This window comes from Pipra filicauda, unplaced genomic scaffold, assembly GCF_003945595.2.
Source record: "Pipra filicauda isolate LSUMZ 115617 unplaced genomic scaffold, ASM394559v2 scaffold38_size3968069_pilon, whole genome shotgun sequence".
Classification (NCBI taxonomy): domain Eukaryota; kingdom Metazoa; phylum Chordata; class Aves; order Passeriformes; family Pipridae; genus Pipra; species Pipra filicauda.
In genome coordinates, this window is record NW_024104520.1 from 22734 (window position 1) to 47313 (window position 24580).

General features: G+C 34.3%; 1 protein-coding gene across 2 annotated transcripts in view; it reads right to left on the reverse strand.

Moving 5' to 3' along the window:
• Positions 1 to 448: 448 nt before the first annotated feature.
• SLC30A9 (solute carrier family 30 member 9) overlaps positions 449 to 24580 on the reverse strand; it is a 40857-nt gene continuing 16725 nt past the window's right edge. For both annotated transcript variants that reach the window (XM_027731600.2, XM_027731601.2), the window contains exons 10-18: positions 23645 to 23700; positions 22122 to 22257; positions 21691 to 21730; positions 21176 to 21247; positions 20609 to 20716; positions 18804 to 18969; positions 14352 to 14481; positions 11604 to 11717; positions 449 to 10149 (exon numbers count right to left, since the gene is read on the reverse strand). In XM_027731600.2, coding sequence (XP_027587401.1) covers positions 10105 to 10149; positions 11604 to 11717; positions 14352 to 14481; positions 18804 to 18969; positions 20609 to 20716; positions 21176 to 21247; positions 21691 to 21730; positions 22122 to 22257; positions 23645 to 23700 — 867 coding nt within the window. In that variant the 3' untranslated portion in view covers positions 449 to 10104. The remainder of the gene's footprint in view (positions 10150 to 11603; positions 11718 to 14351; positions 14482 to 18803; positions 18970 to 20608; positions 20717 to 21175; positions 21248 to 21690; positions 21731 to 22121; positions 22258 to 23644; positions 23701 to 24580) is intronic.

Consider the following 24580-nt stretch of genomic DNA (forward strand, 5'->3'; position numbering starts at 1 on the left):
TTCTCTGCCTCCTTCCCTCTACTGAGGCACTGACTGAAGCCAGTGGACTGAGTGTCAGAATATGAAGTGCTTCCATCACAGTGAGGAGACTGAAACATCAGTCCCAAAGGAACACAGCAGGAGGCAGCATGTTTCAACCTCAGCCTGCTGCGCTCAGGAACTGAGATAGTTCTACCTCTTCTTTCATAGGGGTTTTGTGAAGATCAATGCTACTGAAGAACCAGAGCTACAGTGCTAAGCACAACAGAAAAGCCCTGGAAGACAGCAACAAGCGTGCAGAGTAGTTTGAGTGCACACAGTACATAAAACAAGGCCAGATCAAATGAGGATAAAACAAATACCAAATAACTGATGAAGGAGCAGCATCCTCAAACAGGAGGCTGGGGTGCTGGCCAACAGCAGCAGAGTAGAGCAGACATAGGTACCCCCAAACACAAGGAAACTGAGATACATTTGCACAGCAGCATTTATTTTGCTGTCTTCTAACATCTGAGTTCTTGAGACACTGCCTTCACAATGTTCTCTTATCACAGCTTTGTGATCAATTAGCTCATGCAGCATGGACAATACATGATGAGTGCTGACTTGCAAACTTTAGCTTCTATTTGGAAACATGCACATAGATGGCATCTCAAAGAGAACAGAGAAGAAAGAACTCATCTTTCCTTACACCTGACTCTTACTTATGTTCATCTGCACCATGGGTAACTACAAATGGTTCCCAAGTGCTTCAGCGGGAAGAAAGCTCCAGGTGACAATCATATGAATCTTAAGGTATTGATAGTGCAAACCAATATCACTGATATGATGACCACTCCTTTAGTGGGGCCTATTTAAAGCAGAAGCTCTGCCTTGGTTATTTCCTAGCAGCACAGTCCCTTGGATTACTGAGCAGATCTCTGTATATGACCTTGCTCCGTGAAAACAAAAACCCTTCTACACAGACTCTTCAACGTCTGAAGAAAAAAGCAGCTTCTACTGCAAATTTAATGGTGTTAAAGGAGAAAAAAAAAAGCTACACCAGTAGATTAATTACCTGAGTCAAGGGAAAAAAAATTCTGACATGAACTTACACAACAATGTTGGGAAAAATCTAAAAAACCCTTTTGTCCTTAAAAATGCTTTAAACTTTCCCACTCATCTGACAGATATAATTGCCTCAACTTAGGCTGTCTTTGTAGGAAAATGGAAAGAAACAGGTTTGCTAATGACTCAAAGTAGTTTCCCATTAGAAAAGTTAATATTAAATTTAGTTCCCATTTAGGAACAGGGTCAATAGTACAGTTGAAAAAGTCTAATTAAACCTTTCAAAAATGCCTAGTAGTGTGAGTGAAAAACTGAAGTCTTGCAAAAGGATATGAACCTGAAAGAGCCAACAACTGAACTACTTACTGAACTGATAGAAGCAAGATTTTTTTTTTTTCATTTTCTAAATGATAATCCAAAATGAGAAGCAGAGGAGTAAGCAGTTCCAATACAGTCTCTTGACAAAAGGAATGTGAAGGAAACACCCAGGGTACCTTTCCGACCCACAGCATCACAAAGACTATTCCAGGGTGAGACTAGTTTCCAAGAAAAAAAGTTAACCTTGGCACATTTGTAAACCCACCAAATGCTAGATAGAGCATCACTGTGCTTCTCCCTCGATGATCAGAAGCATCCAACTGCCCACCTAGCAGATGGAGCTCCTGGAACACAGATTTTGGAATTAGTCTTCTCCACCCAAACCCCTTGTTTTGAACTACCTGGAGACTGAAGTTCTACAGCAGAGGTCAGAACCAAGGAAATCATTGCAAGGCATAAAGGGGAAGGAGCAGAATGGGTTAAAGCCACAGCCTTACTGAAATGTCTTTCATCAAAGTTTCCAAATTGTCCAAATTCATTAGGATCTTCTTCCACAGTATTTAATTTTCATTTTTGCTGAGATCTCGGTTCTCTTTCATGAGAAGTATGATCAGTGAGGTACAAATCTACAGCCAAAGATACCTACGTACAATTAAAACATGCAAAGACACAGGTTGGTATATGAATGTATTGGTATGTGCATCAAATGCAAGATGGGTTTTCTTTATGACTGCCTTGGAAAAAAAAACAACCAACATTTTGACCCTAAACTTAATGGTTTGTGTTATCCAGAATGGCCTAATTTATTTCAGCAGTAAACTGCTGTTCAATCAGTATTTTGGGTGAAAAAAATAATATTTCTCTAAAACATTGAGTATATGTTTAAACTAGACACTGAATAACATTTAAGCCACCTCGTTTGAAGGAAGGAGAACCTAGAAAAGATCCTATTATGTCTCAATTCAGTAACAGAACTGAAGGAGTCTAAATTAAAAAAAAAAAAATTCACAACAGAGCTTGGGTAAATCAATATAGGTTATTTACTCAAAGCCAAGCTGTCACAACTTCTGTGAAGGCAGAAATTATGTCCCTTTTCCTAAGGTTTTCAAAAAAAGTTTAACTGAAACAGTAAAGGAAGGTTTACTTTTCATGATATTTTAATAAAGTCCCTCATAAAATACTAGGAAAGATAGACAAAATTCATTCTCGAACAGCACTGTTAAGATCACCTCCAACCAGCCAACTGCAAGGTCCCATTTCAACCTATTACCCACAACTTAACATGATTATTTAAGAATGACCTTTCAACAAATACCACAAATGGTAAATAAAGCATTTTGAGGATTCCAAGTTACATCATGTGAAAACACAGAGCTCTCTTCCTCTTTCAAAGTGGCTGATACCACTTGCCTGGTTATTCAGACAGCCCAAAAGACAGTCCAGTATTTGGACTTGACATCAAATAGACAAAAGACAAGGCCCTGAAGTCTCTCCTGTCTCTGCTCAAGCAAATCTTGGTTCATTAGGAAAACAAACAAACAAAACAAAACGACAAACATTCCTTGAAAAAGGGAGTCTCTTAACTATGAAATGAGACATCTTTAGCAATCAGGACATTATGCTGCATAGCCAAAATCTTTCCTGCAATATGTTGCTTGACCACCTTACTTCTGGTATCTGATACCATACAGACAAAAACTCCCAAATTTTTCAAGCTTCTCTACTTCATCACCCAGGCTTCTGGCATTTTTGACTCTTCTTTCCAACCACATACAGATTTTTTAGCCCAATTACAAGTAGTTCTTTCCATAACTGGATAAATCACTGGTTTTATCAGTATTAGTGATAAAAAGCAGCACTTTAATGAATCAGAGAATATGTTAAATCCCTTCTAAGCTGACTGATTTCAAGCTTTTTCTTAAGAGGCTTGGACAGCTTTGCTGGGATTGTGAAACTACAGTTACTATATGAATCTAATACATAAAACCAACCTCTTCAAGGAATTTTCCCCATGCCCTTGACTATACAGAGACGTGCAACCCATCTGTATTACTAACTTTCTTCATGTCATCCTTACGTCTGGATCAGGACAGGTAGTCCAAACAAGACACAGTGCCAGTGGGGCCTCTGAGCCAGGCAGAAAGAGCTTTCTCCGTAACGGGGAAGAAACTGCACTCTCTTGAAGATGGGGGTGAATAGGATGAAAGGCAGAGTTGCCATAAAGTACAGAGTATTAATAAACAGAGCTTGGCTAACTGGGCATATTGCTCCCTCACCAACTGCGTGCTATTTAACAGTGTGTGCACTGTCAGCATCACAAAGGCAGACTGAATAACTAGTACAAATAGATGGATATAACCTTTGTTTTGCATCCATAAAAGTTGTATGCATTTTGAATTCAGAAACTTAACAAATCATCAGCTGCCTAAAGCCATTGTTAGTGCTTACCTTTATAATATATATAAAATTGCTTAAATTAACAGAATGCAACCTTTACTGGCTATGTAACATTTTACTGAATAATTACAAGTTCCAGACATGATACAGAATGTACCGAATTCAAGTGTAATTACAAAACAAAGAACATATGCAGATAAGTATTTAAATGTCTACACCTCACAAATCAAAATGACTTCCCCATACTAATATGGAGTAACCAAGACACAGAATGAAAAAGCCAATACACCAAAAAGCAAGAAGGACGACTGGGGGGCGGGGGGGGGACATGAGGGAGAGTGATGAATTTGATTAAGAGGCTGCATGGAAAAACAGATTTCAACTTTGACATTGCCTTTTGAAAGTTCTACCACCAGTGACAATCCTCACTGTTCAGTTTCAAATTTAATATAATTTTGGCAATAGCCAAAATGCTTTCCAAATGCTTTAGGCATTTTTCAAATGCTTCTCACTTAGTCCTTCAGCATATTTAATTTGAAGAGAAACTTACAAAATCCCCTTTATATTACATCATATATACATCATTGCAGTGCTTTTCTTCTGACTTCAGATTTGAAGCAGCTGATCACAACCTCGAAAGTTTTAAATTTACTCTAAATTTAGATTACAAAAATCAAACTTATGCTAGAGTGTGGACCTGTATTCCACTATTTTAACAGACACTTTCTTCCCATAACAGCACTTTGAATGTTGGCTATACAAAAATTTGACTGGGCTTACTGTCAGTATAATACTTTTAAAAAGTAACTAAGACTCTTTATTTTAATTGGTGGCTTTAACTTACACAGAGAAAAAAAAATGTCCACAAGTACTTCATGTAATATAGAATATTTTCCACCTACCTATAATAATCTGCTATAGTATTTGTCTGTGGTATTTAAAAAACATACATCATTTTCACATTATATTTTAAATGTTTTAGCTTCTTTTCATAATGTTATTTAATTAAAAATCTTGCTTATCCACAGATATTTAAGCAACTTGAAAAATACGGACTAACATATTCACCAGTGATTACAGTCCACTACAAGAATTCCGTAGACATTAGAACAGAGCACCTTTTTTTCCATAACATGTTCAGTATGGTTCAATCATTTTCTGTCTAAAAGAATTGATTCATTTTCTCTTTAATTCACTCCAGCTCCCATTTCCACAATTAACATTATTCACCCTCCACTCACCAAACACATACCTCACCAACAAAGCTTCAGACTGAGATTACAACATCACCCTTAGCAGTAAAACTAAGTTTTCAGAGGACAAATAGATTTGTACCTGCAAGGCTGAACACCATATTAGGACACAGTTAAACAGAGGCACTGATTTTCAGTACAGGAAAAAAAAAGATGAGTTTTTGCTGGGGGTGAGAAGAAGCAATTATCCAACCACTGGAATATTGCTAAAAGAAAGAGAATGTCACACTACCTAGTTTTATGCATTGTAATAAAATATTAATTTCTTACTGTTCCTTTCTTCTCCAATCATAATTTCTCATTTCTGGACAAGTTTTTTAGATTGTGTTCATCCTTTCCTTTTCCCAAGTGCTCAACATCTTAGGTCTTTTTCCTTCCTTATATTCTTTTCTTTTTACCACACACTTTTAGTTTATTTTGTTTTGCTTCAGCAAAGTCTGACTGACTGCAGTTTCTATAGTCCATATAATCACTTAGAGCTCCTGGCACATTTTATTTTCCTCAAAGGACATGCATTTCAAAAATCTGACTATTGTGTTTTAAAGCTTGGATTCTTTTTTTTTTTTTTATGTAATAAAGATTAGCCTACTTTTGATCTTACTTATTTGTATGTCACTAACAAGAAAGGAAAAATTACTTAAGCTGCACAATCCCTCTATAAAAAAAAAATCTTTTTGGTACATCTCAACTTCTCATTTACATTACACAGGTAAACTCCAAGGAAGATGTTAGTGGTACCCTCTATTTCACTAGCAATAAGAACAGAGGCAGCACAATACTTAAGCTAGAAGAAAAATTAACACTGTCATTTTATATTCACTTCTGTAAGCCTTAAGGAATGTGCAGAAGCGAAGGTTTTGTATGAGAGTCAATACTTATCAATTGTTCTACCAAGACAAAATACCTTAAGAACATATGACTGTAAGAGGAAACACTTTGCTTTCAAATCTTAAACAATATGCTTCTCTGGTTTCTTCTACAAGGAAAATATCTAAATCAACTTTAGAAAAAGGATTACTTCATTGAGATTTTTCAAAAATTACCACATTTTCAATAAAGGCCTAAAAACTCTTGCATGATGCCTGTATTTGATGCACTCATCATTATTAGAGTTACTTCTATAATGTATATTTTTTTCTTTGTTACAGAAAAATCAGCTGAAATGATAAAAGAGAGACCATAGAACTGCAATTAGTGTACAATCTAGACAAAACATGCCTAAAAATCTACCCTGTGCTCTCCCTTATCAAAGAGGGGGCAGTAAAAATCTCTCAATAAAAACTGAGTCTGCAGACATAACTAAGAAACCTGCACCTACCATGAATCAGAAAACTCAGTTTTGGCTAATATGGTTTGTAGCTTTTAAAACAGCAATCATTATTGTCAACTATGAATGAACAAGAAGTACAGTACAAAATCCAGACACTAAGAGTAGAATTTAGCCCTGCTGTTAAAAACATAAGATGTTCATAATGGCTTGCTCCTCTAAAAGTAAGAGTCATTTAAAGAAAGCAATAAAAGCTGTGTGGGAATTCAGGGAAGGAAAAAAACAGAGCCTAAAAACCTTCAGTCCAAAACTGAGTCACAGAAGGTGAAGGATGCAAATTTGTCCTTATATGTTCTCCTGTTCCCTAAACACCCACTACTTCTAGACCAGCATACAAAACGGCAAACAGTCCCTGAAATACAGTACTCCACTGGAATATTTACTGCTACCAAACCCTTAATAAATGCTTTAGAAAGTGGAGGGGGAGAGGGAGACCACATCAAATACTGAATTCCAGTGTATAAAGGAGAAATTTAGACTTGAAATTCATTCTTGGGAGAAAGATAATCACTTCAAAATTTTATCTCTTACAGAAAAAAAATTCTACAGAAAAACATATTATTAGCATCCAGCCAACCTGGACTTAAAATACATAACATCATTCAGTATATTGGAACACAAATACAATTTTTTTCACACATTGCAAGTTTTAGAGAATTATGAGACACTGCACAGCATGTAAGCAATCTTCCACAAAGCAGAGAGGGCAGTATTATTTTGAACACAATTTGAAAAAACAGAACCTGCAAGGCCAGTCTACAAAAATAAATTATTTTAAAACACCACACTTTAATTGAAAAAATCCTAGAATATAACTTCATTGGTAGGTAAATCCCTACTCCTTTTCTTTAAAATCAACCAAAAAGGATCATCATGCAATTGCATTTGTGATAAAGAAAAAATTCACTCCTCCATACTTTTTAAGTTTTCTTTAATTCTGAGGATTCTATAATGTAAATGTATTTGCTAATAATTTTCCCCAAAAAACATTAAAACAAAAGTAAACTAAGTCCTGGACCCACATCACCTCAAGTTTTTTACTATAAACACAGTTAACGAAAAAAGCAGTAAAAATATCAAATGTGTTAAAAGCAATCTGCAAATTCTAACATAAAAATTAAAATGTAACAGCTTGGAATTACTTTTCCTTTCCAACCTGACAGGCTCCATGAATCAGTATTTTCCATCCTGCATGACATGTAAACTTACAGGGTACTGCTGAAACCAGTCTGCATGCCCTTTTGTGCTACATCACCATCCAGGGCACTTTAAAAATGGAACTGGGTCCTTAAACTGCTTGACTGTAATATACCTAAAAACATTCAAGTTCTGGCTTCTTAAATTTAACATACTGTGTTGCTATAATTAATAATGTAACTGGGAAACAAGGAAGTGAATTCTATCTTGGAATACAAACAAAAGGCATGTGGATGAGTATTCTTCTGATTCAAATAAGGAAATCAGGATCAGAATTCAGATGAATTACATCTCTGATGAATAAAAAAACCATTTTTATAGGCTCTTGGAGCAGATGTCCTGTAAGAATATAAACTCACGTCTTTTCTTGAAAACAATATGGGAACCCTTTGCTATTGAGATAACATTTACTAACCTTGCAGGGAAACTTCTACCCTGCAAAGTGCTTACTGGCACTACTCATTCATCAGTAACTCCAGCACACAAACCACTTCGATCACACTGGCTGTCTTCACTAACCTCCACAGGAAGAATGTTTTCCCAGTTTTACTTCTCTTCAGGTTTTTAAGATTTCTGGAATGACTGGCTTACTAACATCTTTATTCAAATTCAAAATCTATATAAAGATTCTAGGGAAAAGAAAACAGGGTATGCGTTACCAGATTCCAGTGCTCTTCATGAATAAGACTAATACCAGCAGAGTGCATACTGAGATGAGATGAATTTTACATGGCAAGGTGAGAAGGTAAATTATTTATAAGGTGCTAAAATATGCCTTAATATTTGATACGGGAGACTTCCAAATTACCTTTAAACTGCATTTCAAATCATCAGGCTTAAATATACTAACTAGTTCTACAAAAGGAGAAAACCAGATAAAGCAAGCTTTTTTTTGAATTAGCCATAGTAAGGTATTATACTATAAAGAAGCCACCAGCGAATAGGGATTATGGACAAAGGTACTGAAGAGTAACTTAACTCTGGAATGTTTTTCTACTTAAAATGACCAGCATGCAAAATGCTCTGCAGTTGCCAAAAAGGCATGCTATTTTAAATTCTCATAATTCACTAAGTGACACTTAGTATGAAAAAAAAATTCTAAAAAACTTTTAGTCAAATCTGGACATATTGGTCTCCAAAATTATTTGCTGCAATGCTTACAATTTAATTTTAAATTGATTTTTGAAGACTTCTGTTTCATATCAACATTTCTTCTGTCAGCAAGTCAGTCATTATTCAGCAACTGAGTTACTAGGATGGTCTTATTACTACCTTTCACCCATGAGCAAATTTTATGTTAAAGTGCATAAACAAATTTTCTCAGTGTTACTTATATACAGTTATTCCACTTATATTTCAACTTTGTGCTCAATACTCATGGCCTTATTAATAAAGACTGGGTCTCAAAGAGTCTGGTACAACTTGGGTACCTACTGCAGAAAGCCTTGAGGCCAATTATATACAGTGCTAAAATCTATATTTCAAAGTTATAAACTAAGACCTTCTCTCAGGATTGTTGAGGACCACTGATAGAATTACTTTACTTTCCAAAACAAGTACGGTCAACTTTTAAAAAACAAAATGGTTTTGAATTCAGATAACAAATAATACCTAGAGATAAATAAATTAAGAATACAATGTATTCATTTGTTTAATTATAAATAGTTCATTTTTTACTATTGTGTATTCCAACTACATCTCTCGCACCTTCTAGAAAAGACCATATCTGGCAAAAGAGCCTATTAAAATATAAAAAGCCAAAAATGCTAGGTAACTTTTAATAAGCGCTACCATAAATATCCCTCAGATTACATCTGAAGATAATTACAAATAAGAAAACAAGTGTCAGAGCAGGGAAAAAAAGAACAAAACTGAAAAGAGGAAGTGCACCAAAATTCGTACACAGTAATTTTTCACAGTAGCTTAATATACTCTGGCTAAACCCATACAGCTGGCTCCACTGAGGTGAAAAATCTTATTTTTCTGAAGTGCAGTTGGTAATCTTGGTAATCGTAATGGTGGCAAAAAGCAGGTTTCCAGGTCACAGTACTTGAGAGAAGGCCAGCGCCCGTTTGGAAGAATTTATCTCATAGAAAAGAAAAACTATGAAACAATTGCACAATTGAAATAGTTTAAGGTTGGCAGGTTCCACTGGAACAAACTCCTCCTAGCTAATCTTAATATCTCCCAAGAACCTTTAATGATATCTTGAAAGAAACTAAAGAAGTGCAAACTGACTGCAAAGGGACACAAATGGAAAACTAAGTGTGTTATATAGTTTCAGGCAGCTGTATTTGCCTAACTGAATCTCAAGTCTTAAGTTCTGAATCACAGTAAATATATTCAGACAGACTCTCCTGTGGAATTTAACTCAAGTAGCTTTTGAAAACTGATTTTGCCATGGAAATTTTTGTCTGCAAGTCTAGCACTCTTCCAGAAACAGAAGCAGTGCTTACAGTCCAGGAAGCCTACAGCATAAGTAAGCGAGGTATGGTGCTGAGGTCACTGCAATTTCAGAAGCTTTTCAGCCCTTTACGTGACTTCTTTCCAAAGGAGTAGCAACCTGAAGATTTCTTCTGTTTGACTCTATAGTATCTCCAAATCCACGTGACGAACATCAGGATTTCGTTGCTGAAATAAAATTTAAAAAAAATATTGAAAATATTCACATTTTTGTATGTAGTTACTAATAATGTATTTCTGGTATGATGCTGGCAACTGGACAACAAATCCCCTTTTCGGGTAACATAGGAACTATTTTAAAATGAGGAAGGGCTTCAACAAACATTGCCTATACTATAAAACATTTTTTGAAGTCATCTTTTTATTTGACAAATACTTCTCAACATCAAGGCTAAGTTAGTTCTTGTGCTTTAAAAAGTACAAAGCACCTCTTGATTTTAAAAAGGCAGTTACGTTTTATATAAAACTGTCCAAATAAACATACATATATATATATACACATATACATATACACACATCTCACTGTCTTAACAGGTACTTTCCTGAATAATGGGTAAGATTGCTAAGATAATTTGTTCTATACCACTAAAGCTATTTATAAACCTTCAAAATACTGTTTCTATTAAGAAATATGCATTTTCTGATATTGTAGAAATATGTTATCATTACATTGATTGTATTATCCATGAGAAAGTCACTGACTTCAGAACTCACTCAGTATGTGAACCTAACTAGCATATTGAGTAAAGCATATTCAACACCAACACAATCACTGAAATCCCTACCTATACCAAAAAAACATTATTAACATTTATAAAATAATTAGTCATGATCTACTCCTCAAACACCATGAAGAACTGATTCTGCTGGTGCAATTAAATTCAAAAATAATATTTTGATTTTTAAACTGCACAACTGCAGGGACAGAAACTAAAACTAGAATATTTATCAAATGTAATAAGCAATGACAGATATGCTCTCGAGTAGCGTCTCATGGCCAGAAAAGGCAGTCATGGCAGGACTATTTGTCTGGCAGTCAGTATATTTGTAGTTCTGAATTCATGCCAGAAAGGTTGACAGCCACAATATACCTGTACAATTAAAATGGAAACAATCCTTTGTTGCATCATCCAAAGGATATTTAAATTACAGGATGAAAAAAAAATTATAAGGAATTTGAGAGGCTTGTAAAAGAGGTAAACACTGCACTGCTTCAACAAAAGCAAAAGATGTTGAGTAACATTCCCATCACACAGATATATTTGATACAATGCTAAGCACCATATTAAAAAAAAATGGAAATTTGTTTTTATGCAGCCAAAACAGAATGCAACAGCCTATAAATAATCTGACTTTATGAGAATACAATAATATAGACAAATCACGTCTATTTAATGAAAATATTGTTCTATGTTGGTATAAAATGGAACAAAATACACAACAAATGGATCAGTGGCAAAGTAAGGGTTTGCTGGTGGTCAGAACTTAGTTAATAATACTATAGGAATACCAACCCCTTCCCTCTCCCATATCTACAAATGAAATTCCAAAAAGCAGATGCAGTGATACCGTTTAAAATATATCACAGAATAAGCACATCCTATTACTCAGTTAAAATTTACCTTCAGGTCCTTTTCAAGTCTGTCTACTTCAGCTCCCAGTGTATCAATGATATTGTCACCATGCTTAAGCATGAAGGCTTCTAATTCTTCAAGGGTTTTCACTTGCTGAATTTCCTAGGAAGAAATTAAATTTAAGAGATTGAGATGACGGAAAGAAAATAAAGGAATAACACTCCAGACAGTCTTGACATATTTCAAGAGAAAAAAAAAAAGAAACACCTAAACAAAACACTTCAGCTTTTGCCATTTCCTTCCAAAACATCATCTGTTCTTATGTCTCAAAGACACAGCATCTATTCAGTGGAAACAGCTGGCTCTACCATTACACCTGCATTTGATATGAAACCTTTTTCTATCTTAAATTGATTTCCTCCTTAACTTTCCAAGTAAGTTTAGAGAATTTAATTCATTTTCTAGAAGTTTCTGGGGTATTCATTGCTCACAGCAAGGCAGAGCGGGGTACCCCTGTGTATTCTTTCCCCATTTTCATACATTCTTGCTATTCCATTACACTGTCTGTTCTGGGCATCACATAATCAACTCATCTGAAAATCCAAAAGGATTACTACAAATGCTGCTGCAAATACAGTTCCTCCATAGTGCCAAAAACTTGAAGATAGTTGGCAGGAACTAAGACTAGGAGACCCACAGCATATGCAACTAAAGGAATGAAGTTAAGGAAGACAGTTATACCCCACCCTCCAAAAAACCATAGACATCAGCAACATCAAAGCAGGTGTTGCATATTGCCTTAGAATCATACAATAGTTTGGGTTGGAAGGACCTGAAAGATCACCCAGTTGCACCCCTGCTGCCATGAGCAGGAACACCTTCCACTACACCAGTTACTCAGGGCCCCATTCAATCTGGCCTTAAATACAGGGATGAGGCATTCACAACTCCTCTGGGCAGGCTGTTCCACTGTCTCACACCCTCACAGTAAAGAATTTTTTTCTTATATCTAATTTGAACCTATTATCTTTCAATTTAAAACCATGAGCTTTCTTTAGAAATCTCACACTAAACTGGCCTGAAGCCATCTACCCTGTAATATCTCAGCCACAGTTCAGGCAATACAGCTGCAGTATGTTCAGGATAAATGTTATTGCAAACAGATACAGTAGCTACTAAGTAGTTAATTCTTCTTGTGTATACAATTACAACACCAATTTTTTTCCCCTCCCCACTGCTCTAAAAGCGAAGAGGAATAATGTAATTAAGCAAGTTTAAAAGATCTCAACCACAACAACCCATGACTATGATCACATCAAGTCTAACAAGAAAAAGAAACAGGATAATCTGAATGACAGCATTTCAACAAATATTTCACAACTGTAGAAAGAGTAATGTCGACAGCAATACTAGTTGAATGAGCTAGTTATTTGAAAATGTACAGATCAAAAGGCAAGCACGATGTCTGCCTTTGACTTTGGATGACTGAGTCCTACCGAAAGTGGCTATCCTTCAACAATGGTTTTATAGTTGACACAAGGTTACTACATGAAATAACAATTACCTGTGTAAGAAACAGTTGCCAAACTAGAAACAATCAACAACATCTTTCGCAACAAACTAGAAGTATTGGAAGAACTAATGAAGGTTGTATGCAATCACCCAAAGGAATAGCAGGTAAAGAACAAAAGCTAACAAAGCCTTTGAAAAGAAGACTAGCTTACTAAACAATGGCAACGGCAAAGCAACGGGCAAGCAAACTGGCAACCAAGCAAACCTGCAGTGCCTCGGTGGTACAAAGCTCTTCCTCTCAAAAATGTATTAAATTGAAATCCAATATATGAACAGATCAGTTATTGCACTATATATACAAACATACTTTCTTACTTTGACATTAACGTGTTTTAAAAACTGGTATATTGACTAATGGTTTAAAAATTGCCATGTGAAATTTAAAGGTAAACTCAACTTCTAAGTTGTGTTTAACAGACAGACATAAAATGCAGACATCTGACATCTACATTTCATTTTGAAAGGGCAGCAAAGAAATAAATCTTGTAGGTTCACAAGCAAATGTATATACAGAAGGTATCAGTGAAAACTGGTAAGCAAGCAAAACATTTTTCTCACTTAAAACTCCTTTTAATTTAGATAAATTATTATTTGCTTCATACTTCATAGCTTGCCATACAGAATCCAGCTAAGAGCAGTTTTGCATTTCTATATTGAAAAGAAGGAATAAGAAAAGCTACTCTGAACTACACTAAAATCAGACCGACACTTAAAGATGTTTAATTGTTAAACATTGTAAAAATGCTAAATCATGTGATGCAAGCAATCCATATTCAAGCCAAGTCTGAATGGCCAGACCTGTAAAGCCTAACACTGCATCATCAACAGCCAATGCAAATGGCTCTGCAAACAAAAGTGTTTATTTGCAAGTGACAGGCTTCTAGGTTTAACTATAGATCTTGTAATTCAATAAAAAATTTATTGGAATAATTATATTCTCAAAAATTTTTTTTTACAAGTCTGTATTTTCTAACAAAAAATAAATTAAAAAAATCTGCCCTCCTACCCAGGCCCTGCTCAGCCCAAAAGTGGCTCTGTTTCAGCAGCACATTATACAATTTCATGTACAGACATTTAAAACACTAACACAAAGTAAGAATATCTGCAACCCTTCAAAATGAAGAAGTGAAATATCTCTCACCTACTTGCAAATCTTGCATTTAAACATACTTGAAATTGGAACGTATCAAATACAAGGGTTACAAAACCATTTTTTAAACATACTTGTAGCAGCTGTTCAATGTCCTGTTTTTCCAGGTAAGACCGAGTAACAACACGTCCATCAAAGTCTACTTCTGCCTTGAATCTCACTTTGCTCATTCCCATGTCTGTAGCTTTAACATCATGAATTGCTCTGAAACATATAAATTTTTAAAGAAAATGTAAAATAACATAAATCAAACCACTAGCTAGTTTGACTTCTGATGTTGACAATATTGTCATAGAAAAGTGATCCTTTTAAAAGGCCACTGTCTTTAAAAAAATATCCTCATTTTACCACCATTAAATACTGATTTATATTTAACTGGTTATATCATTTCCACAGGTTTCTGCAACACCAACACATCTATAAATGGTTCACTGCAATAAAAGACAGACTACAAGAATCATCACAGATTTAGAACTAGATTAACAGTATATTTAAAACAAACAAAAATTAAAAATGTGAGAACTTCCCTATTCCATGTTAAAAGTTTAAGTTCACCTTATTTGCTACTGCACGGAAGTTTTTATGTGTATACATGACACTAGATAACCATCTTTAACTACCCCCAATTCTGAGGTAAGAAACAATAATGTATTGTTATTTACTGAAAGGAAACATAGAAATTATAGAAGTGTGCTTTCCTACACTTGGTAAAGGCATCAACTTCTGAAGAATTTTCAGATACATCTGATATAAGAAAAAGCTATGGATATTTTGTTTGGAACTCATTTTTGATCATACTGAACAGCTGATCATGACTTACCAAAATACAGCTGCGTGTAAATGCTGAAATTGTATATTTATCTAAAGGTTTCTAATCAATACTAGAATATGAAAGCTGTAATATGTTTATATTTTAGTTCTTTGAAAAATTCTTTTTTTCTATAGCACAGTTTTGTTCCAGTTTGTTAGATAAACTCAGTGATGTGTGAATATAGGTAGCAAACAAAAACTCCTCTATTTTTCAGGGATAAGAAGCAAACTCAAGACCAAGACACATTGTAATGCATTTCAACAATGAAATAAATATAAAATAAAATACTCAATTTTTTTCTAATGAGGTTGACAAAAACTCAGTTTATCTTTAAAGCCAAGAGAATTTAAAATTGCCACTACAGAGTAAGTTTCCACATTTTTCCATCCAGGCCAGAAAAAAAAAACAAGTGGAGACTAAAATAAGGGATATAAATCACAAAAGTTTCAAATTTTTTAAATTCTTACCTTTAACATTCCCAAAGCAAAACAAGTATAAAATATTCCAAAGACTTTTAGTTTTATTAACAAAAAATGCATTCTTGACAAGTTTTTAATTCTAACATAAAATTTAGATTCAGCAACACAGCTCACTTCAAAGTACCAAACTTATTCCTCGTTCATTTTGCTAAGTTGTGTAATTTCACAGAATCTTTACATTTTAGCATGCCCTTTGCCTTAAGCAAATTTGCTCTTCCCAACTAGAAATGCTTCTTTTCATCTGAATGTTTATAAATCAGTAGGTGCTGGAAGAAAGCAGAAGGCATGTTATCTTGAAAGGAGCCTGTTAGAATGAACAGCCAAAAAAGAACAGGAGATGGAAATTTTAAGATGAACAATCACAGGAAATTTTTATGGAATACTTCTTGTAATACTCAGGGTAGAGGAGAGGTAAGCATATTAAAAAAAGAAATAGAGCATGAACTAAATATAGAGACACCAAGAAATAGATCTTAGTAAATATTTAAACAGATTAAAAAAAACTATCAGCTTACTTGTAGCAATAAAGACTTTCCAGCTCCATTCAAATTTACACAGCTATTCTGTGGGAAGATACCAAATCAAAACAGTATTTACTGGAGTAATCTGGCTGGCATCAAACTACCTGATCACAAAGAGGGTATTTAAGACAACAGATGTGGTTACTGAATAGAATTTGAAGCCATGTGATTCAAAAACATTGAAGACATATCAAGTGCCTATCAGACCTAAGCAAGAAGATAACAAGTGATATTTGAGATTCTCATTAATCAGTAACCTGATAAAATTCAGTGAAATGATGCACATTTTGCAAATGTGAAGGAAAAAAAATCTACCTTACTGCACATAATCTGTCCAGGAAAGATAAGACTGAGTCAAGAGGAGAAAAATCACTAATCATTCAAAAATGCAAATGTGTATGCTAAAACTTAAGCTAGAAACTTCCTTATGGAAGCTACTGGATAGTTAGTAGACACTATTAATTTCAACTAGGGAAAAAAGCAAGTTTTACATTGAAGAAAAATTTGTCAGAGAACATCAAGTTATGGGTTTGAACAATCAGTTGTAATTTTTTTTCCTCCAAAACAGAATGACAGATTTTCCACCACAACTGTAGCACACCTATGCAATAGCTGTTACAATGAAGTAAAATTAAAGATTAAACCATCACTAGGAATAGCTTATGCCTAGGAATCTATGATTACAATGCATAAAAACAGAATCGGGACAGTCTATACAACATCACATATTTTATTTCACAGTTCTGAAAAGCTGATCTCCCACAGTTCAGTTAAATTGAATACGAGAAAGATTTAGGCACCAAAGGTGTCAATGAGAGTTAAAAATGGAATGTTTTTACATCAAAAATAAAATCAAATCATTTTCCAGCTGAGAGCAACTCTGAAAGTCCATTCTGGATCACGAGTTAAATATGGGATACAACTAGATATTACCCAGAAAAATGAAAAGAAAGGAGAAATAAAGAGCCACAAGCCTAAAGTAGAAATTACAAAGTCCAACAAACTGATAGATGAAACATAATACAAACCAACTTCTTTTAAGGGATTGGAAATGCACGTGACAAATGGCACAGAGAAAGGGGCAATTGTGCAGCTTCCATATGAGCTCTGGGAGATGGTTTACAGAAGCACAGAAAATACCAAGTTGGAAGGGACCCACAAGGATCATTGAGTCCAACTCCTGGCCCTGCACAGGATCATCCCCAAGCATCACATCATGTGCCTGACAGTGTTGTCCAAACGTTTCTGGAATGCTGGCAGGCTTGGTGCTGTGACCACTTCCCTGGTGAGCCTGTTCCAGTACCCAACTACCTCCTGGGTGAAGAACCTTTTTCTAAAAAAATCAAAGCTGATAATATAATGGATCTAAGAAAGAGATAACTGAAGAAAAAGTGCACACAGAAGGTGTGAGAAGTACATAAACACGTTTCAGCTTCTAACCTCAGGAAAAAAACATGCAGTTTCTCATGAAGTCTTCACTTCTTTTATTATTCATGCTTTTTTAAAATTAAGGTACTTGTTTTAAAAAAAAAGTCTAAAGCAAGAAGGAGATGAACTAGGTCTGCTCTGTTGAAAAGTTAGAGCCATCTACAAAATGGAATACAATACAAAATAGTGCTTGGCCTAGGAGAAATTTTATTATTTCAGCCTGAGACAAGCAAAAGCCATCTGCTCACTTTGGAAAAAAGAACTAGAGAAACCATGTATGAATAATCGTGTGAACTCACCTACTCTAACACAGCACCGCTGACACATCCGTCACCATTCAGACTAATTCAGGGCGACCACAAATACTTTAAAATAATTTAGTTACTGACGTGAAAATTCTAACACAATTCTATTCCAAATAGGAATCTTGTTTAGTTTCTGGAATGAAGGGCATGTTGTCCAGACCTCTTGCTTGCAACTGAGATGATGCAGCACTTAGTTTCTTTCAAATATTCTGGTATTAAGTAATGGGCTTAGGGTTTTTTCCTCCACAGGTCAGAAACTACTACAAATAAAAAAAGCACTAAAATATTTCAGCTGATTTACACAGTAATACATTCCTGAATAAAGACGAAAAAGATAACAAAAAGGGGTTTGCTTCTAAATCAAGGTTAGTAGGGTTAAGGGTAAAATAGGTCCTTGAAAAGCCTTTAAGCAAGATTTCAGAATTACAATGACCTGTAAGTTTACTACAAATTGCAGACTTGCAAAGAAAATTAGCACTGAGTTAATTTTATAAGCATCTAAAATGCAGAATCTATTACATCATAATACTACTGCAGCACTTGTCGATTGCTACAGAATTCCAGACACTGAATATTAACTAACAGAATTTAAATATTTAAGTGCTAATAAACTATAAAAGCAACAGAACAGTATAATTTAAGTGCTTGCATTTCATGCATTTGAAAAGAGTTTTAAGTTTGTGATGGCTTTCTCACTAAGTCATTGTCAATTCCTGTAATTAATGTAGCTGTTAGAACATATCTGCAATCTTACTTCAGTTGTGGAACATCCGAGAGGTACAAGTATTCACTTACTGAAAGTTTTAGCACAGAAATAGAAGTTAGCTATAATAAAGATTCTAAAATCTCAGTACAGAAGAATCCACACTAAAAATAATCTCACCAGATTTCTCTCATTTAAAGTGCTTGAACTATTTTTTCCAAATGCTATTTTCTTGCTTTTTGCTGTTTTTAGTAGAGATTGAGCTGTAAAGATTCTTACCTTACTACAGGATCACTTTCCAGTAACTCAGTGAGTCGCTGCAGTTGTTCAGGTTCAATGGATCGTCCCAGCAGGGCTTCAGTGTTAGTGTAGATTAGAAATGCTGAGACGGTTCCTAATAAAGTTCCAACACCTAGAGACCCCACGCTGTCATAATAAGGGTTTCCTAAACAAGATACGTCAAATTAGTTTCACAGAGCTTTTCTAAAACATAGCAGAGAATTTCAATTTCACACTGAAAAGAGTTTTGAGAGATTTTTTTGGGTTTTGCTTTTTGGTTGATTTTCTTTCTGGTTTGTGATTTTTGGGGGGGGGTTGTTGGTTGGTTGGTCCATTTTTTGAGGAGTTTTTTTTAATTCAGTGGCAATCCTTTCCTACATGGAGGAACAAGATGAAGCTGAAAGAAAACAGGCTATCTTAAGATAAAGTCTAAAGTTCCTCCTGTCCCTTGGCCACTCCTGTCTCCCGCAGGACTAATACACGAGTAAACTCTTGTCAGTTATATGGGTTTCTATATAATAAAGGTATAGAATAAATAAAGGTATAGAATAAATAAAGGTATAGAATAAATAAAGGTATAGAATAAATAAAGGTATAGAATAAATAAAGGTATAGAATAAATAAAGGTATAGAATAAATAAAGGTATAGAATAAATAAAGGTATAGAATAAATAAAGGTATAGAATAAATAAAGGTATAGAATAAATAAAGGTATAGAATAAATAAAGGTATAGAATAAATAAAGGTATAGAATAAATAAAGGTATAGAATAAATAAAGGTATAGAATAAAAGATAAATAAATAAAGGTATACTAAATATAAAGTTATAGATAATAAAGCAGAATAAATAAAGGCGGTATAGAATAAAATAATTAATATCGAATAAATAAAGGTATAGAATAAATAAAGGTATAGAATAAATAAAGGTATAGAATAAATAAAGGTATAGAATAAATAAAGGTATAGAATAAATAAAGGTATAGAATAAATAAAGGTATAGAATAAATAAAGGTATAGAATAAATAAAGGTATAGAATAAAGTTAAATTTATACCAAAGTTATATGCACTAAACATAGGTAATAGAAAAAAAGTCAGTGTTCTTTTATCAGTAACTCAAAAATTTGCAAGTATTAAACATTTCTGGAATACAGTACTTATTATAGAAGTTTCACTTATTCATTCCTATTCAGATTTGTAGAAATAGTACTGTATTTTTAAGTTCATGAAGGAAGCTAGAGATGAAAGAAAAAAATTACTCTTATAAAAAAAAAATGAAACTTGCAATTAACTCATTAGAAGCCACAAATAAACAAAATTACAATCTTTATTGTTTTAAAAAGACAATACTTCAAAAGGGATAAATCATCACCCCTCTTTAGAAAACTTCACTGTGCAAAGACACACTTTGAAACACTTGCCATGCAGACCATCCTACCTGCATGAGTTAGGTTTGCCACACTGCTCAGGAGCAGCTATTGTTACTGAAGATGACACTAGTGCCACTATGTATCAAAAGGAAGGAAAGAACTGCTTCCTTCTGCAGCTGTGCACCACTTACTAAGGAAACCCAAATTATGTAATCCCAACATGGCACAAAGTGATAAGTGACTGCAATAAATATTCTTTTAGTAAAACATAACTTCGTTTGTACGCCAAAACAGCTCAAAAGGAAGTTAGAGCCATCTGCTTAGAGTACAAGCATCAGAAAAAAGAGCAGAGACACCCATAGAAACTAAACGCACTGTGTTCCTATCACACACAAGAGTAAATCCACATCCTGCTTTGCCTCTGTGCAGAATTTTACCTGTTAAAGAAGTCAGACCCATACAGGTAGCAGCTACAGCCACGCTCAAAACTGCTGCAGCATCCTCCAGTAACACCACATTTGTACTAGGATCACGACTCTGCACAACTGCACATACAATAAAAAAAAGTTAATTGCTTTGGAAAGCTTAGCTTTATTACATTATGCACAGTACTTAAACTAGACTAACAACAGCAACTTTAAAAAAATTTCCAAATTTCCATAACTATATAGGTGTAAACTGAATTTTTGCAAATGCACACACTTCTGAAAGCATTTATAAATACACAGAACAAGCCGAATTATGGAAGCTTCTCAAAAACGTTTGAAAAGTTAAAAGGGGCATTTATCCTGAAAAATACAAACACTTCAGCCAACTATTTAAGTAGCAGTACTTAAAACAACAGGTTTTCACCTAATCTGTGAAATGTTATTTGCTACTAGAATAGAAAACAGATCACTAAAGCAAGGGGAAAGGGAAAATAGAGAAAATTGTTTCTATCATTACGCTAGTGAACAGATTCTGTTTTAAGTAACCACATACCTTACTGCTATAATGACACATACCATATTGATAAAATGACAGGCCCTTGGCACGAGCACTCCTGCGAATTTCATTTATAGCAACAAGAAGGGTAGCTGAAACAACACCAAAGTTGTTGCTGAAAATGGTTAGAGGCAAAAAGACTTGTTTCCATTTTGAAGAGGAATTTCTCTTTATGTCATAGCAACAGATCATCAAGGAAGCTCTGATTATTGATAACTTTGAATAACAACAAAGCATAGTTACTATCTTTTTTATGCGTCTCCATACAAATCAGAACAGTTACATTCTCTGATAGTTTAATACAAAAACGGCACTCCATGTCTACTTTCCAAATTATACGTTCTTTGACTTATTATTATATAGACATTTAAGAAAAAAAATGCTTTCCCACTTTTTTTTGTTTGATTACAACTATTTGCAACAGAGTTCAAAACTTCACTGTGTAAGCAAGGATCAATTATTACTGTAATTACTCACACAGTAATCTTAAGTAATTACAAATATGTAAATAGAAATATTTCTTGAAACTGCATACCTCCTTCAGATACCAATGACCCTGCTAAAATGCAGTATGCCTGTATGGAAAAAAAAATTATTATGTTATATGCATATTCGTACAGATCTCTTCATCACAGACTACCTAAACACAGCATTCCAGAACCTCTGTGCCGTGTAATTGTCTCTAAACAGAAGGAAACCAACAATATTTGCATTATGTAATATACTGCAATAGGAAAGGAAGAGCTCTTGGGAGGTATGAAGGAAGATGCAGGGTTTAAAGAACACTTTTGCTGCAAGATCAGTTGTAGTTTAACAAGATATTTTTTCTTAAAACATATTCTCATTAAGGGTGGTTTGAGTTAATTGTGTTGGGATTCAAACTGACTCAGAAAGAGAATTTCAGACTATGCTATTATTTTTTATTAAGTCACTTGTTAAATACAATACCAAACAAGATTAGCTTACCCAGAGAAGAGATTCTACAGGATGAGGGTGGAGTAAACCTATGATCCCATGATACCAAGAAAGTCCTGCACCCATCATGAAAATGCCTACTCCACTAATCAGGGAGGCAATGTAGCGCATGTTTGTGAAACCATACCTAGATGAAAACAAAGGAAGTGATTTAGGAATATAAGATTCTGTATCTCTGCAAACATACCCCAGAGTTTTTCCACTAATTTTCACATCTTAAATTATCATCATATGACTTGGCATCTATTTAAGACAAAGCTGCTAAATCCCAATCTAATCCAAGGGGAAAAAAAAAAAAAGCCACTTGAAAAAGGGTATCTCGTACATGCAAGAACATCAAGCATAGATATTCTCCTAAATTGTTTTTAAATAGTTGAATTGGGTCTTGTGCAGAGATTGAGAATTTTACAACTGTAAAAAAAACCAAAACAAACAAAAAAACAACAAAAAAGCCCTAAACCCCACCAATATTCATGTCAGTTTTACATGCTAATGAAATGCTACTTCTAAATGAGAACTCTAGCCTTGTAGGTGGCTGGTCTACATAATTTTATAATGCTAATTTAAAGGAAATAAATTGTATACATCTTTCAGTAGTAGATAACTAGGGACATTCAACACTTGCAGTTTTTAAGAGCACTGTTCTAAGTGGGAAGAGTTAAAGCAGTGTACCTTTATTCTTTTTTTTCCTGTATTAACTGCTACTACAAACAGTACACTTCTTTAGCCACATTTAAGAAACCAGTATTTTGTTCTATTGACTATATTGAGAAAGAAGGGAAAGAAGTGAGATAGAGGAAGGAGATACAATGAATATGCAGAGAAATTTAAGATTTAAATGTTTCAAATTTTAATGATGCTCTTAATGAAAAAAAGTTTAATTAATTCTGTAAATTAGATGTATTTTTGAACTAGTGTTTACAGGATGAATGACTTGTCCAAACATATGAAGTATAAACCAGGTCAACACCAAGAAAATGTCATGGAAAATAGAGTTTATAATTTTCATGAAGATGTAAGAACTTATCAAGTAATATCCCTATTACTCAGATAAAAACAAAGAGCAGTTTAAGTCAAACACATCTCCTTATGGTAGAAGTAATTGCTTTGCAGCAAAGCACTTGTTAAAAAAAGGAAGACGACAGTAATTTTTATTTTTTAAAAAATCCTGTGATTCACATGAACAGCGTTTAGATCTATTCACTGGAAGAGGCAGAAGAGCCCAGAACATCTTAGAGAAATAATGTCAATTAAAATAAAACATAGCAAAAGCATACCACAAAAAACAAAACAAAACAAACCACACATGCACAAAGCCACTGAAGCTACAACTACAACTCCTGAAGCGTGGGAGAAAACCCTTTTCTTATTTTATCTATTGTAAAATCAGAAACAAAAAATTTCTGAAATGACACAAAACAGCAGATTAAAAAGAAAAAAAGTGATGCAAAAACAAGAACAGATCTTACTCCTATATATAGTTAACAAAATCTTTATTTACTCAAAAAGCTTACGGATGACTAGGGTCAGGTGTCCTTGCAGACTGGCTGATGCCCAAAGCTAGCAATGCCTATTTAGGACAAAAGGAAAAAGACTTTGTTAAAAAAACCTGAACATGAAAATAAATTACAAACATTCTATATCAACTGAACTTCAGAGATAAAGGCAAATGCAGTTTCTTGACCTGCATATATGTTTTGTTACTGATATTTTACTAAAGCTGGAATATAATCCTCAAAATCTGTCATCTAAATATACCACCTCCAAGAAATTGTTAGTTATACCAATATATATAATATATATGCAATTACATGGTGTGTGTATATATAATTACTATTATAATTTTAGAATTGCAACTAAAAGTGAACATTACATGCAATCAAAAGTGTTGTTGCTGTGCTTCAATGTGAAGGAATGAAGTTTCTCAGGGAACAAAGCTGTTTAAATAAATCCCTCTTGAAGAGAAATTATATTGAGATTGTGGTGTAGCATGGTGATGACATACTACATTTAAAGCATCTACATTACACAGCAGCTTTTTGCAGTCTATTTTTAAGGAAGACAAAAAAAATCTTGCTACCTAAATTGCCTATCTGCAACATATTTAATTAGGCACGTATTAAGCTACTGATGCAGTAAGTTATAAATCTATACCTCAATTTTGCAAAGCATGTGTTTTGTTTCAGGACTATGAATTACTGAACCATAATAACAAGTGTTAAAACTTAAGACACTTTAAGTAGCAGCAGCAAGGTGCTTTGAGGAAGCAAGGTGTCTCCTGGGTTTTTCCCAAAACCACATACTCAAATATTTGGGGGGAAAAAAAAAAAGAAACAAAACCAAACCACATTTCAGTGGAACATCCCTTCAGCATATATAATACCACTATCAAGCTTGGTTCACCTATAAATTGACACACTTGGCCACTTCAAGGCTGGTCTCCCCATAAA